General features: G+C 36.0%; 1 protein-coding gene across 2 annotated transcripts in view; it reads left to right on the top strand.

The window, feature by feature from the left end:
- Nucleotides 1–16505, top strand: part of Mphosph8 (M-phase phosphoprotein 8) — a 43168-nt gene that overhangs the window by 21083 nt on the left and 5580 nt on the right. The window contains exons 3-10 of one of the 2 annotated variants that reach the window (XM_076872703.2): nt 648–1502; nt 2817–2916; nt 5909–6166; nt 10137–10262; nt 10346–10434; nt 12909–13049; nt 13806–13892; nt 16171–16325. In XM_076872703.2, coding sequence (XP_076728818.2) covers nt 648–1502; nt 2817–2916; nt 5909–6166; nt 10137–10262; nt 10346–10434; nt 12909–13049; nt 13806–13892; nt 16171–16325 — 1811 coding nt within the window. The remainder of the gene's footprint in view (nt 1–647; nt 1503–2816; nt 2917–5908; nt 6167–10136; nt 10263–10345; nt 10435–12908; nt 13050–13805; nt 13893–16170; nt 16326–16505) is intronic. The other variant, XM_076872704.2, reaches the window with a different exon arrangement.

Consider the following 16505-nt stretch of genomic DNA (forward strand, 5'->3'; position numbering starts at 1 on the left):
AGATCCTCCTGCCCCAACCTCCTAATAGATGGGATTATGGGCATATAACTCCACATCTAGCTCATATTTTACCATTTTTTTTTTTTAGTTGATTCTTATTATTACTACCAGGACCTATTTGCTAAATGAGATATAAATAATATCTTTTTTTAAATTGGTGCATTATGGTTGTACATAATGGTGAGATTTGTTGTTATATATTCATACATGCACACAATATAATATAATTTGGGCAATATTATTTCCCAGTATTTCCCCAATAAGTAATATTTTATACAGCTTCAGTGTAGGTAATGTTAAGAAGTTGAATATGCTTTAAAAAATTTCTCCCAGATTTTATTAGTACCATTTTTTTTTTTTTTTTTTTTTTTTTAAGGTACTGGGGATTGAACTCAGGGGCACTCGACCACTGAGCCACATCCCTATCCCTATTTTGTATTTTATTTAGAGACAGGGTGCTTAGCATCTTGTTGCTGAGGCGGGCTTTGAACTCCTGATCCTCCTGTCTTAGCCTCCCAAGCTGCTAGGATTACAGGTGTGCACCACTGCTCCTGGCAGTACCACTTTTTTAAACTTTTAAAATTATTATTAGTTTTTCAAAATCTTTAAAATTATGTTAGTGTTCTATCCTTTTTTGTATTTTATAGAGACTATCTTTAAATAACGACATATTTGAAGCAAACTCTGATAGTGATCAGCAAAGTGAGACAAAAGAAGATACTTCCCCAAGGAAGAAAAAGAAAAAAATAAGGCACAAAGAAGAGAAAAGCCCGGATGATTTAAAAAAGAAAAAAACAAAGACTGGGAAACTAAAAGATAAAACCAGGCCAGAGCTAGAGAGCTCCTCTGAAAATTTTGTATTTGATTTAAGGACAAAGAAAAGAATTTTGGAAGCCAAAGAAGAATTAAAGGACTCTAAGAAGCCCAAAAAGGATGAAATCAGAGAAGCTAAGGAATTAAAGAAAGTTAAAAAGGCTGAAATAAGAGATTTAAAGACTAAAATGAGAGAAGATCCCAAAGAAAACAGAAAAACAAAAAAAGAGAAATGTATTGAATCTCAGCTAGAGTCTGAATCAAGTGTGCTTAATGATTCTCCTTTTCAGGAGGATGACAGTGAAGAGTTACTTCATGACAACAGAGAAGAGAAACAAAAAATTAAAAGTATAAAAGATAAAACATGTCAGGAAGCACTTCAAGAGGGTAGTTTGGAGAAACAGTTGGATGAAACTGTAAGTGCTGATGAGGATGCTGATGTCAAAGCCAAGAGGAAAAAAAAGAAGCTGAGGAAGACTGAAGAACCAAAAGAGAGCAAAAGGCTAGAAAACAAGAACATCATCTTCTCAGAGAAAAAAACTATACCTAAAAAACAAAGAAATCAAGACAAGGGTAAAAGTAACACAGAATTAGATAAACTGAGCCCACCTTCATCTGCTCAAACACAGAAGGATTCCAGGACTGGTGGGGAAGAGAGAGTCCTCAGGTCCCCTGACTCAACTGAGGAGGTAAGGGTAGTAGGGATAATCTTAGAGTACATAAATACCTAAAGCAGACCAAGGCATGTCAAGTGATCGGGAGGTTTCACAAATAATGAAAAGAAAATGGTAGAACTATGAAATATTTCTGTCATTAGGGAATTGTTGTTTACTCAGACTGTAGCTTCATGAACTTAATTTATTAGCTTTTTCCATCCTACTTGGTATTTTGCTCTATTGTCTTAAGAATATAAAACTTAAATACAGGGTACATTAACATAAGTTTTAATTCTTACAAAATTATTTATTATGCATTTGTCCCATTGTTATAATAAAATTTTTTGTAGGATCTTTCATACAAATGAAAATATTTTCCAAGTTATTAAAGTATCCATATGTAGTATTTATCAAGGGCTATGATAAAGACTACTTTCTTTATGTCCATTATTCCCAGTTTTAGGAATTTATCTTAAGGCAATCATTTTAAAGTGGGGAAATGCTATCTACCCAACGATATTTATGGTTGTATTATCCTCAGCAGTGAAAAAACAATAAAATACTGTCTAGATATGGGGAAAATGTTTAAGAAACTGTATCAATTTGAGAAGTGTGGTATCCTTTGAAATATTGAGGTCAATGTAATAAAAACGGAAAACTTTAGAAAATATGGAAAAGAAACCATACATACATGTGAAAAATGAATTATATATAAGGATGAAGGGAGAGTATGGAGAAATAAAAATAGTCATGTTTGATGAGACTAGGTGAAATATTCTTGGAATTTTATTTTTTATAACATTTTATTTTTTAAATATTTTTAGTTGTCAATAGACATGTATGCAGTGCTGAGGATCGAACCCAGTGCCTCACACATGCTAGGCAAGTGCTCTACCACTGAGCTATAACCCCAGCCCAACATTTTATTTTATTTTATTTTTTAACATTTTTTTAGTTGTTGATTGACACAATACCTTTATTTTATTTATTTATTTTTAGTAGTGCTGAGGATGGAACCCAGTGGCTCATATATGCAAGGCAAGTGCTCTGCCACTGAGCCACCATCCAGCCCCCAGCATTTTATTTTTTAACAATAAAATTCCCAAAGAAGAATTGGGAAGCTGGCATTAGGTTTTTTGAATTTGATATTGTGTAAGTTATCAAATAGTTGAAGGATAATCTTGATTGAGGAAGCAGTGTGAAAAAGATTAAATGATCAGTGATCATGTACCCTATTAACATATAGGTAGATAATAGCACCATGTACCTATCTACATTTTTCAGTCTTCAAATCCACACTATCAGCTCTTTATCCATTCTTGTTTTGAGTTTTAAATATTTTTTCAGGAGAAAGAGACCAAAAAAAATGAACCTAAAGAAAAATACCAGAAAAGACATGATTTAGACAAGGAAGAAAAAAGTCGAAAAGAGCCAAAGGGATTGAAGAGTAAGTGTAAATAAAAACATTTTGCCAATTTTGTTGCCATCTTTTTATACAAAGAATTTAATTTCCTGTAAAGATAATCTCTTTTCTTAGCCTGCAGTGTTATAAATCAGAAAATTTTCTTCACTGGGGAATAGTTAATATTCACTTAGAGCCTTCTACTACTTTTATTTAACCAGTTACCTAAATTTATTATACAGGTGAAATGTGCTTATCTGGAATGTTTGAGACCAAAAGTATTTCAGATTTAGAATTTTTCCCCCTGATTTTGGGATATTTGCCTATATGTATAATGAACTATCTTGTGGATAGGACCCAAGTCTAAACACAATCCATTTATATTTCATATAATCATTTATGTGTGTGTGTGTGTGTGTGTGTGTATGTATAACTTGAGGGCAATTTTATACAGTATTTTTAGTGTACCTGTGTGTTTTTTTGTTTGCTTGAATATTTTTTTTAGTTGTTGACAGACCTTTATTTTATTTGCTTACTTATATGTGGTGCTGGGAACCAAACCCAGTGCCTCATACATACAAGGGAAGTGCTCTAATGCTGAAGTACTACTCCAACCCCTGTACTTGTATTTTGACTATGACATGAGGTCACCTGTGGAATTTTTCTCTTTTTGCATTGGTGGTGCTTAGAAAGTTTCAGAATTTGGAACACTTCAGATTTCGGATTTTTGGTGAGGGAGGCTTAACATGTATAACAGTTTTATGTGTCTGTGTTATTTTCTTTCTGTTCACTCTGTTCTTCCTACCTTTCAGAAGTATGATGGTAGAATGTTAGAATTACACAGAGACAGGAAATTCATTGTGGCAGGAAAGTACAGGTGTCTTTTAGTGGATACTAAATGAAGCAAACTTTTTTGTTTACTATGTTAATTGTATCTAACTCTCATTTATATATATAAATATATTAAATACACACTTGGATCAATTCAAGATACTTAATAATAGAGCAGGGTGCATTGTTGCATATCTGTAGTCCCAGTGACTTGGGAAGCTGAGACAGGAGGATCATAAGTTTGAGACTAGCTTTGGCAACTTGCAAGACTCAAAAATTTTTAATAAAAGGTATGGGAATGTAGCTCAGTGGCAGATTGCCCCTAGATTCTTTTCTCATTACCACATGCAAAAGACAATATATAATAATTGAGAATCCATAACATAAGTCACTATTGGAACCAAGTACTTTAGTTTTAAAAAATCACCATTGCTGTATTTAAATAAACCCCACCAAATAAACAATTTATAAACCAAAAGTACTTAGAAAATATGTTCACTTAGAAATACTGTTGTACACCTGTAATCCCAGCATCTGAGGAGGCTGAGGCAGGAGGATCGCAATTTCAAAGCCAGCCTCAGCAACTTAGCAAGGCCCTAAGCAACTTAGTGAGATCCTGTCTCAGAATAAAAAATAAAAAGGGCTGGGGATGTGGTTCCCCTGGGTTCAATCCCAGGTTTAAAAAAAAAAAAAAAAAAAAAAAAGTGATTCTAAATAGTAATTCTAATCTTTTCTCTGGAGTAATGTTAAAAGTTAAATGTTAACTGAAGTAATGTTAAAAGTAGATTTTTTTTTTCTCTTTTTATTTATGGTGCTAGAGATGAATCCCAGGTCTTTTGCATGTCTAGTAAGCACTCTACCACTGAGCTATATCTCTAGTCCTAAAAGTAGATTTTGTTCTAAGCGTGGGCTGGAGTTTGGCAGTGGTAGCAGGTAATTAAAGCCAGACAGGTGCATAGCTATTTTGGAGGATCACACATAAAGTCACTATATCTTATTTACTATCTCTTCAAAGAATAATTAGAGATTTTAAAATATTTTATAATTAGCTCTACTTTATTGACATTTTTCTTTGTGTGTATTTATGTGTGTGTGTGCATGTGTGTTTCTGTCTGCATGTGCTTGATTGCTAGAGACTAAACCCAGGGCCTTGTGATTGCTAGGCAAGTGCTCTACCACTGAGCTATAGCTCCAGCTCCCTTCCTTATAACTTGTATATCAATTTCAGGCACTTTTTTTTGTTGTGAACTTATAACCTCAAATGAAACTAATGTTCATCCCATTTATAATGGTATTTACTGATGGGTCCAATTTTCAGTATCCCTGTTAGTAAAACCTGTTTACTGTGTACCCTGAGTTTATAATAGAGTCCTTTCCAATTGTGAAGTACTTTGCCAATTTTCTTATCTCATACATGCTGAGCACATGTTGTATCACTGAACTATACTTCCAGCTTTTCTTCTCACTTAAAAGTGAGAATTCAAAGCTGGTAGTATCCAGTCATTTTATTGAGTGCAGATTCAGAGCTCTGGCAGCCTGCTATTTCTTCCATTCACCACCAGAAACCAGTTCTGTCCTAATTACAGGATGCATTTTTAAAAAACATTTTAATACCTTTATTTGGCTTATTTATTTTTATGTGGTGCTGAGGATCGAACCCAGGGTCTCACACGTGAGAGGCGAGCATTCTACCACTAAGCTCCAGCCCCACCCCCAGGATGCATTTTTATTAGGCTGATTTCTCTGGCAGTAGGAAAGTTGTCACATACACATTTATTTTTAACATTTAACTTTAACACCAAATAAAATTATATTGGCCTGATGTGGTGGTAAACACATATAATACCAGCTGCTCAAGCTGACTAGACCTTTGTCACAACTTTAGGGGAATAGTTCAGGATACCTGAACTTCTGGACAGTTATTCACCCCAGACATCCTTTTGATAACAAGCTGCTAATAGAAAAACCAGTTGAAATCACTTTGTGACTTTGATAGTAAATCTGATCTTGCTTTATAACCAAGAGAAATATTAGTAAAAATTAAGAAAATACTTTATAACTAATAAGAACAAATAAAAAAATATTTTAAAAATCCCAAGGTTGGGGAAAAAATACTTATATTCTTTAATACTAAACCCAGATTTTCTTTTGATTGCAAAAGAAATTTACGACTCATACTTAACATCAGTTTTAATTTTTGAACTAGCATTTAAGGAAATCAGAAATGCATTCGATTTATTTAAAAAAACTACAGAAGAGAAAAATGATGTTCCTGAGAATAATCGGAAAAGAGAAGAGATACCACTTGATTGTAAAACCACAGAAGATCATAAAACCAAGGAAAACAAGTATTCACTTAAAGAGAGGAGGAATACCAGAGATGAAACTGACACTTGGGCATACATTGCTGCAGAAGGTGATCAGGAGATTTTGGACAATATGTGCCACATGGATGAGAATTCAGGTGAATTTGTTTGGCATTGTTTTGTAGAATTTCTGGGTAATGTACTGTATTATTTACTCTTTTCTGACTATAATTCTGATCTCATATCAGAAAATAACAAGATTTTATTTGCATCACTGGACAAGTCTTTTGTATATTGAAGATCAAGTCATTCTTTGACTTTTAAATGAGGTAACATTTTCTAAGTTTCTGCTCATACGCTTAGTGCATTTAGAAATTATAAAGTTTTCTGATTTTCTAGCCCAGTTGTGCACCGTTAGATTTCTTTTTGAAAATTGTCACATACACATTTATTTTTAACTTTTAACTTCGCAGTAAATAACACCAAATAAAATTATATTGGCCTGATGTGGTGGTAAACACATATAATACCAGCTGCTCAAGCTGAGACAGGAGGATTGCAACCTCAAGTCTGGCTTTTCTCAAAATAAGAAGTAAAAGGGGCTGGGAATGTAGCTCAGGAGTAGAGCACTTGCCTACCATGTGCATAAGGAAGTTTAATCTGATAAGTAAGAGGTTATCATTTGTAAGTCTTGATAAGTAGATTGAGAATTTTTTATTTTATTATTTTTTGTTGTGCTGCGGATTTAACTCAGGGATTCTCTACCTCTGAGCTATACCCAGTCCTGTTTTTTATTTGAGACAGGGCCTCACTAAGCTACCAAATGGGCCTCAAATTATTGGATCATCCTGCCCCTCAGCCTCTTGAGTAGCTGGGATTTCAGCTGACAATAATAATTTGAATACATGACAGACAAGATATTCTGGGAGATCCTCTTTTAGTGCAAAACAACCAGATCTTAGATACTATGTAAAACATATTTCTGGATGCATTGCTGAGCTTGTGGGAAATTGGATTGATTTCCAGGACCAGTAGGCAAGGTGGAGGAAGATGGTTGCTCAGAGCGCAAATGCTAGAGATAGCATTACTGTTAGGACACCAAGCAATAAAGAGCAGATGCAAGCTGTCTGAGAGCACTCCCATAAACCCAGTTACTTGAGAGCCCAAGGCAGGAGGATCACAAGTTTGAGGCCAGCCTGGGTAACTTAGTGAGACACTGTCTCAAAATAAAAAATAAAAATGGGCTTGGAATATTTTTAGCTCAGTAGTAAAGTGCCTCTTGGTTTAGTTCTTAGAATTACCCAAACAAAAACAAAACAAAAAAACAATGGGGAACATCAGTAAATTTAAAAATTGGTTCCTTGAAAAGATAAGCCTCTGATATTGTTGAAAAGGGGAAAAGAAAGGAGTGAAATCATAATGTTTCAAGTGAAAAAAAGTTAGATTATGTACAGATTAAAAGATAAAGGGATTTGGGGCTGGGGATATAACTCAAGTAGTAGCGCGCTCACCTGGCATGTGTGAGGCACTGGGTTCAATCCTAAGCACCACATTAAAATAAAATAAAGATATTGTGTCCACCTAAAGCTAAAAAATAAATATTAAAAAAAAAGATAAAGGGATTCTATGTGCAGTTTCTTAGGATAGATTTGAAAGCTGAATGACATGGGAAAATTCCTGGAAAATTATAGTTTTTAACAAAACTGACCCAAGAAAAAATAGACTGAATAGTCATAATTATTAATATGAAATAATTTTTATTTTATGGATTTATATTCAAGGGCTTTACTGGTCTTACGTGGAAGGGTTACCATGCAGGAAAAAAAAAGCTCTGTTATTTTGTCAGAATAATTGGTTATTCATGCAGACAAAACCCCATGGATGAACATGAAATCCTGATGGAATGAAGCCTTGACTATATAGATAATATTTAGATATTAGGTACTTAGATGATTAAGAAGGGCAATAACTGTGACCCTTGGTGTAGAGAAATGTTTAAGACAAAAAATTTATAAAAGAAGAGTGATAAAATTGACTATAAAATCTATTCACTATAGCTACTATTTAAAAGATGAAAAGACAAAGCATTGGTATCCAGAATATTTGAAGAACTATAATTTTGTAAAGCTCAGAAACAAAAACTTTTTTTTTTTTTTTAGGGGTATATATTGTTTGTGGCAAAATTGTTTTAAAGAAAGGGCCTGACCAAATCAGTCTAAACTAGATTCTGGATGGAAATAACACTGTGGAGGGGCAGCCAAGGTGAAGGTACAGGTTCTCTGAAAGACTGGTCACAGATGCATACTTTGATTGTTTTGCTTCACAACATGCATTCTTTGTTATACATGTAATTTTTATTAAAAATAGAGAAAGATAAACCTATCATGTCCAGAAGTAACATTACAGAACATAGTATGAATGAACATAGATTTTTAAAATCACTTTGCTTCATTAGAGAACAGAATCTGAACTGTAGCTAAAGTCTTTTCAATGGTTCTAGTCTATATTTGTTCTCTCTTACAGTAGTCCTGTGAATTGATAGTATTATCTCAATTAGTATGAATCTTCATAGTATGAATCTTCATCTGTCCTGTTCACATGGTTGCCTGGTGCTGTGATGTTGGCTTCCTCTGTGACTGGAGTGGCGAGGTGGGGGGAACTCTGATCTGTGTGAAAACCAGGCCTATCATTTTCTGATGTGCTTGACAAATCTCAGAGCTATTCTAAGCTTTTCTCATCTTTTTTTTTTTTTTTTTTTGGTAGTTGTAGATGAACAGCATGCCTTTATTTTGTTTATTTTAGTGTGGTGCTAAGGATTGAACCCAGTGCCTCACAAGTGCTAGGCAAGTGCTCTGCCACTGAGAGCATCCCCAGCCCCTCTCTCATCTTTATTATTGGGTCCTTTAACAGGTTATTGGGTTTGGAATAAATAGATTCTTATGAATAAGTTAATGCCCCTTATGAGTGTTAGCTTTTTTTTTACTGTTGTTATTCAGAAAGTCGGGTACTTCTTTAAAGCCACACAACTCATAGGCACCTGGGATACAGAGCCAGAGTATGTAGTGCCAATTCTGTGCTATTTCTGTAATGTCATGTTCTCAGAGTTAGCAGAGAGAAGTATCAATTTGAGTTGAGGGCTTTGGAAAAATTTCCTTTATTTGCATATCTTGTACAAATTTCATTTCTGTTGACATCTGCCTAACATCTGTATAGTTTGAAGAATTAGTGTTAGGTGAAGATTTTTTAACTCATCAAACGTTTATTTTTAGTCATTTGGAATTACTCTAAATGAACTATGCTGAGATCTCAGTGATGGTGTTGCATGGGTAATGAGGGATCAACATATCCATCCCCAGTGTTAATGTGCCTGCAGATTTGCAACATTAGGGAGGAAATCAGCAGCAGGAGGAGATTAAGACGATCATAGCACAGCTGCAGGTATAGATCAGTGATAGAACACTTATCTAGCATGTTATGAGGCCCTGGGTTCAAATCCCAGTATCACAGAGGGAAAAAAAAAATACTGGAAGGATCATAGGCAGTGATTTTTGTTTACATGCAGATCTTGTTTATACATTTAGAATTACTTACCTGTATAAATGGTTGGAAGCAACATATATCTAAGAATGGCTAAAGACAGAAAATATCATGTTGAATAGAATTACTCATTGTTCTCTTACTAAATTTTCATGATTGCTCCTTCCTTTGAGCCACTTAATCCTGTACTTAAAATTCATATTTCATGGGGCTGGGGTTGTGGCTCAGTGGTAGAGTGCTTGCCCAGCATGCACGAAGCACTGGATTCAATCCTCAGCACCACAATATAAAATAAAGATATTGTGTCCACCTAAAACTTAAGAATATATGTTTTAAAAAATTTCATATTTCACCATTTTACAATTACAAGTTACCCATTTATCTTTATATCTTTGGAATACCTAAATGTAGATAGTTTTTATTATAAAATTCCTCAAGAGTCAGGAATTTTATCAGTTAAAGATGGAATTATTTATTAACCTATGTTAAAAGTATACATAAAGTTTTGGTTAAAACACCACAAAACATTGTGGGTTTTTATAATACTTCAGAAAAGTGTATGTTAATAAGGAAGGCCCTTATATATTCCAGATGGTAGGCAACAGATTTTGAGTTTGGGCATGGACCTGCAGCTGGAATGGATGAAATTAGAAGATTTTCAAAAGCATCTTGATGGAGAAGATGAGACTTTTGTCACAACAGATACAATTCCAAGTAGTGAGTGGTTTTGGAATTATTCAGTTCCCTTTCACAAATATATATATATATAAAAATCTAATTCACCTTTCCTTTCATTTTAGACTTGTTGAGGGATGCTGTGAAAAATGGGGATTATATTACTGTAAAGGTTGCACTTAACTCAAATGAAGACTACAACCTGGACCAAGAGGTAATATGTCTTTGAAAAATCTCAAGGAACATGGAAAATAGCTCTTTTGATATAAATTGATATTTGAGTGGTACATGTCTGTAATTCTATTGACTTGGAAGGCGAGGCAGGAGGATTGTAAGTTTGAGGCTAGCCTCAGCAATTTAGTTGACACCTTGTCTGTAAATTTAATAAGGGCTGGGGATGTAGCTCAGTGGAAAGTTCCCCTGAGTTCAATCCTTCGTGCCAAAAAACAAACAAAAATTTGATATTAGTTTTTATCTTTTTTTTTTTGAGATGCAAAAACATTTTATTTGTTGAATAATTATATAGCTTGACAGCTTCACTCAGTGTCATCAGCAATTGAATTCACACAACATGTTTGTCTTTTCTGTCTAGGTGGGTTTAGCAGGTTACATCTGACAACAGTCCTGTGTAAACTGCTGCTTTTAAAACTGTTCTCTTCCCAGTATCCTTTTCATTCTCTCAACCTGCCACTCTCAAAAACTCATTTTTCTTCTCTATTTTCTTCTACATTTTAAAACTTGCTTTCAAAATAAGACCCAAGATGGATCTGGAGTGTTTCAGGGTATGGTCCTGGACAAAATGACTAGCAATAGAGCCCTTAGTTAAGAACAATAATCATGAATAACAAGAATCTTAAAACATGTATTTAAACTCTAATATTCATAACTTCACAATAATAGAGACTTTTTTCTAAAACTTTTCATCAGTAAAGGATTCAGCTCATATAAACATACTCTAAGGATTCTTCTTTTGTTTACTGGCAACATAATCCTTGCTGAGCTTTCTCATCACATCCCCATGGCTGATCCCAGCTGTCCCTTGAAACACCACTCGGTAATTCTCCTGCATGTATTTGGCAAATGGTCTCACATTGGACTCAATGAGGGTTCCATCTTTACGAGTTAATGGCAGCATGACCAGAGGCCCTCTGCATCTGGCACAGATAAAGCGTTCTGTGTTCAACGATTTGGTGTAGCAGCCAACCCTGGTTTTGCACTGAGTACATTCATAATTAATCTTGTAGTTAATTGTATAGTTATGGCACCGAGTGACCCTGGGCAGCTCGGGGTACACCACATTGGATTTTCTCGCATAATGCTTCCATGCATCACCATGAGAATCTTGGACACCATCAAGCAGCCAGGAAGCTGCATGGCATATTTCATGGATCAAAGTACTACAGAGACGGTCTGCAGAGTCACAGACTTTCAGAGAAATCTTAATCTTGGCATAGTGCTCCCTTTTGGGGTGTCGTGTCTCACTAGTGGTGCATAAGCCAGCAGTTCTCAGCATCTTTTTATTCCAGGTGATTTCTATTTTCTCTGGCATCTGACCCGCTTCTTCTGTGCTTTTGTTTTGACCTTAAGGGACTCATGTTTTTCACTGCTGCTTGAGTCCAGAGAAAGAACACAAACAAATCTGGCCCCCAGTGAGTTTTCCACCAAACGCGCCCCAAACCCTGTATCAACCCACACCTCTACTAGTGCTTACAACGACCTCACCCAGTTTTTTTCTTAATAACAAAAGTAATGCATATTCATTTTGTAAAATTCATATATTGTATAGAGCTGTATAAACATACAGAACTTGTAAATCCAACCTCTCAAAATGACGATTTCTTTTGGTTTTGCTCTGTCTGGGCTTCGCTCTGGCTTACCCTCTGCCTCTGTGAAAAAGGAAAAAGTATTGTTTTCAGGTGGCCATTGTATGTGTCCTTTTGGTGGTGGCCTATTTATAGCAGTTGCCCATCTTTTCTTTGTTGCTGGGGTTTTTTTCACACTAGTGTATATGTGTTTTTTATGTAGAAGCGTATCAGCCCTTTCTTCTTAGTCTTTTTCTGTTTGAAGTCTTATATTGCTTAAAGAATTCTTACTTTAGGATAGTCACATCTGTCAGTGTCTAGTCTTACACTGAAAAGATGATATCTTCTGTTTTGTTTTTGCTTTTGTTGTATATTTTTAAGGTTTAATCCTTTGGGATAATACTTCGGGAAAAAATGTTAGAATTTTGATTAAAACTGAATAAAATATGTAGATTAATTTGGCAGAGAACTGTTTTTTATTTGTATCTTGAGTCTTCCATCTATGAATACAGTAACTTTGTACATTTGACTCTTCATTTATATACTTAAGTTACTTGCTTTGGATTTTCTAGGTAGAGAATTTGATCCATCTGCCCCAAAATAATTCACCATTCATTTTTATATCATGCAAACTGTTGTTGATGTATTTTTAGAATTTAATACACTAATGTTGTAAAGTTTTAAAAATTATGCCAACAGTCATGTGTAAAAATCGTTCTAAAGGTTATGGTTTCTAATTATTTTTTAGCATATTGTGGTGAAAAATAGATGCTTTAAATCAGTACCTTTACTGATTTCACATTGAAACATCTTGGGTGAAGAGACTTGGTACCAGAAATTTTCTTATTAAAGACTAATAAGCTTTTTTGTTAATAAACCAACAAAGGATTCCAGTGGGATGACACTGGTGATGCTTGCTGCAGCAGGCGGGCAGGATGACCTCTTAAGACTTCTTATCACCAAAGGTGCAAAAGTAAACGGACGACAGAAGAATGGAACCACAGCCCTCATCCATGCCGCTGAGAAGGTTTGTAACTTCACTCTATCAGGGATTCAGTCTGTTTCTGTAGTGAAATATAATGGTCATATGATAACATAACCTTATACTTTGATATTTCAGTTAACCTGTGATATATTATGAATGGATTTTGTTATCATCACTAGTACTTAGTAATTAAATTTTCAAAATGTGATTTATCTAGCTGGAAGTAATTTATATTAAACTTGGCCTCAAAAGTACCAGTAATGATTTCAACATTATTTTTCAAACTGAAATTATGTTCTACTTTTGGCTATTAATTAAAATGTTCCCATGTATTAACTTTTTAAAGGATTTATATGCAGAGGTTCTTTCTTAAAAGAAAAAATATTTATTTTTTAGTTGTAGTTGGACACAATACGTTTATTTCACTTATTTATTTTTATGTGATACTGAGGATCTAACCCAGGGTCTCGCATGTGCGAGGCGAGCGCTCTACCGCTGAGCCACAACACTAGCCCCTGCAGAGGTTCTTATATAGAAACCAATGACTAAACGTTAGATAGCACTTGCTGGCATAGGAAGCACATGATTATGAGCAGGTACCCAAGCAGGTGCCACCCTCAACATTCAACACTATGCTGCTGTGGGCCTTTGTGGTAAAGAAACACCGCAAAGTAGTAGCCACCCAACACTTGGGATGAAATCTGCCCAGTGGTTTTCCTGATGACTTAATATTTCATAATTTCTAAAAACTGTGTAAAGAATTTTGGAAATTAAACCTTTTTTTTTTTTTTTTAATAGAACTTTTTAACCACAGTGGCTATTCTTTTGGAAGCTGGAGCTTTTGTAAATGTCCAGCAGAGCAATGGTGAGACAGCACTCATGAAAGTAAGTTCCTCAGTCTCTGCAGGTATTCATGTTGGTGCCTACCACTGTCAGACCCTGTGCTGGGGACGGGGAGAACATGGGTACAGAATAGTTCCTGGACTCTAGCAGCGTACAGATGAATAGAAGTGGCCCAGCAGAGCAGCAGAGTGTGGCGTGGTTAGTAATGTGATTGGAGCAAACATAGGAAAGTGCTCCCAAGCTTGGCCTTGTGGACCCAGGGTGAATCTTAGGGTAGATGTGATAAGCATAAAGCTGTGCGAAAGGATATAAAATAACAGGAGTGCATCAGTGGAAACTGAGAAAAATAGGAGGACTGCAATTGTTTTAGAAATACTACAGTCCCATTGTATGAGAATTCTCTGCCAAAAGTGAAAGGAGCTGAAGAGTCATACAGGTCCTGAATGGCATAAAGGGTAATTTATTGGGAACTTTCTGGCAGAAGCATATCTTGAGTAGCAAACAGGTGGATTCCCCATACCCTAAGACAAGAAGAAGGGGTGTATATGATAAGCCAAGTTTTTGCCTTTCTCAAAAACTATTAACATGTTTAATGGCAGTTAAGCTGAGACCATATACTTGGCTTTAAAAAAAAAAAAAAAAAAAAACTGCTAGGAATGGAACCCCAGGCCTTACACATGCTAGGCAAGTACTCTATCACTAAGATATACCCCTAGCCTGCCAGTTTTATTTAGTAGGGTTTGAGATGTGTACTGGAGTCACATAGTGACATAATGGCAACTACAAACAAGATGGCAGTAATCATGTTGGATCAATGTTCAGAGACATGGGACTAGGAAAGCATGATGTGCTGTCGGTTTGCTATTATTTCGTATTGATAAATCTATTTCCTTTGGAATTGCAGTTTGCAGATGTATTTTGAGTGGCAGGTGGTTGGAGGCCCCCAGTATTGCTCCCTATGTAGCAGGTTTGATTTGCCTCTCAGGGTCTAACCCAGTATGGTTCATTCCTCTCTGACAGTTCCATATTCATGACCTAGCATGGTGTTAGGACATAACAGGTCCAGACATCAAACTGTAGATGGCTCTTGTCTTCCCATCTCCTAACTGGGAGATGCAACTTTATGTAAGTTGTGATCCAAGGAGGGATCTGACACCTGGTTGTAAACTTGTCATGACCAGATCACAGTGTGACTCCTGGCTCTGCAGCAGGCCTGGCATTGAGTTTTGTTCTGATCCTGCTGCTCTAAGGACACAGGCTACTAGCCCTTTCTGATCTTTGACCACAGTTGGGGTCTAAACTTTGTAGGGTTTTTGTTTTTTCTTTTTCATTTTTGGTTCATGAAAATGTCATTTTGTTCAACAGCCTGATTTTTTGAGTCTTTACTCTTCCTTTATGTATGTTATTGCCATACATGTAAACCAGAGATGGTACCTCCAAGAATCATCTCATTGACAAACCACTGAGTACATCTGAACAGCAGGCACTGACACCTCCCTAACAGGGAGGGGAGAGGAGGAGTGGACAGCAGCACTTAATACAGCTTGAGGAGGAACTGGGAATGAATCTTGAGGGGACTTTGGAGCTACTGAAAGGTAGATGGAGAAAGAGATCATCAGATTAAAGGATCAATTGGATGTTTTAATAGTCCTTAGTGATGAGGGAGAAATGGATTGGTGAAAAGACTGGCAGTTTTTAGGCAGGCTTCTAAAATTAAGTGAAAAAATGGTGGTCTATACCTAAATAGTGACAGGGGTAAAAGTAGATTAGTTCTACAACTTTATAGGATTCACAGATTATGGTAACAGGTGAGGCCTTGTTCTAAGTTGGGAGTGTAAGCAGCACAGAGGCAAGCAGGAGATAGGGCATTCAGCTGTTCGGCAGGCATTTCACTTAGGATGAGGAACCCACAGCCTAGGAGAGAGGTGTGGGTAGAGATTCATATGTATGAGTAATCATTCTTAGTGACAGTAACTGTAGCCTAGCCACAGGTTGAAAATAAGAGATAGAAATATAAGAAAAGCCAAAGTGTGGAGTGAAAGGAGGATGGCAGGTGGGAGTCTGGAGAGCCTGGGCAAAGTGTTGGCAGACAAGTACACCCTGGTGAGTGTGTGCCTTGTCAGGGAGGCCTAGTGGTACATGCAGTATGCCGCACAGTTGCTAACACTTGCTGAGACCTGGCCCCCTACTGTCTTGCCCCTTCTCCATCATGCCCTGCCCTTTTCCCAAAGAATTCCTAAGCATGTGTGAAAGAGAGACTGACACTAATTTGTAGTTACAGTTTACAAGTGGGTAAATTATTACTCTTTTCCTGACATAGGCCTGTAAAAGAGGAAATTCAGACATTGTACGGCTTGTAATTGAATGTGGAGCTGACTGCAATATTTTGTCAAAGCACCAAAATAGTGCGCTGCATTTTGCAAAGCAGTGTAACAACGTGCTTGTGTACGACTTGCTGAAGAGCCATTTAGAGACGTAAGTATGAAGTGATGATACCATGGTTAAGTCTCATAGTATTATGTATCTATTTGGACACTTCATAATTGAAATGTGAGACAACTGCTTAAAAAAAGGTTAAGTATGTGTCCCAATGGGTTTCTTTTATCAGTAGATGAATTATGAAAGTCTTAGAAAATTTGAACATCACATTGGCAT

This window comes from Callospermophilus lateralis, chromosome 12 (genome assembly GCF_048772815.1).
Source record: "Callospermophilus lateralis isolate mCalLat2 chromosome 12, mCalLat2.hap1, whole genome shotgun sequence".
Classification (NCBI taxonomy): domain Eukaryota; kingdom Metazoa; phylum Chordata; class Mammalia; order Rodentia; family Sciuridae; genus Callospermophilus; species Callospermophilus lateralis.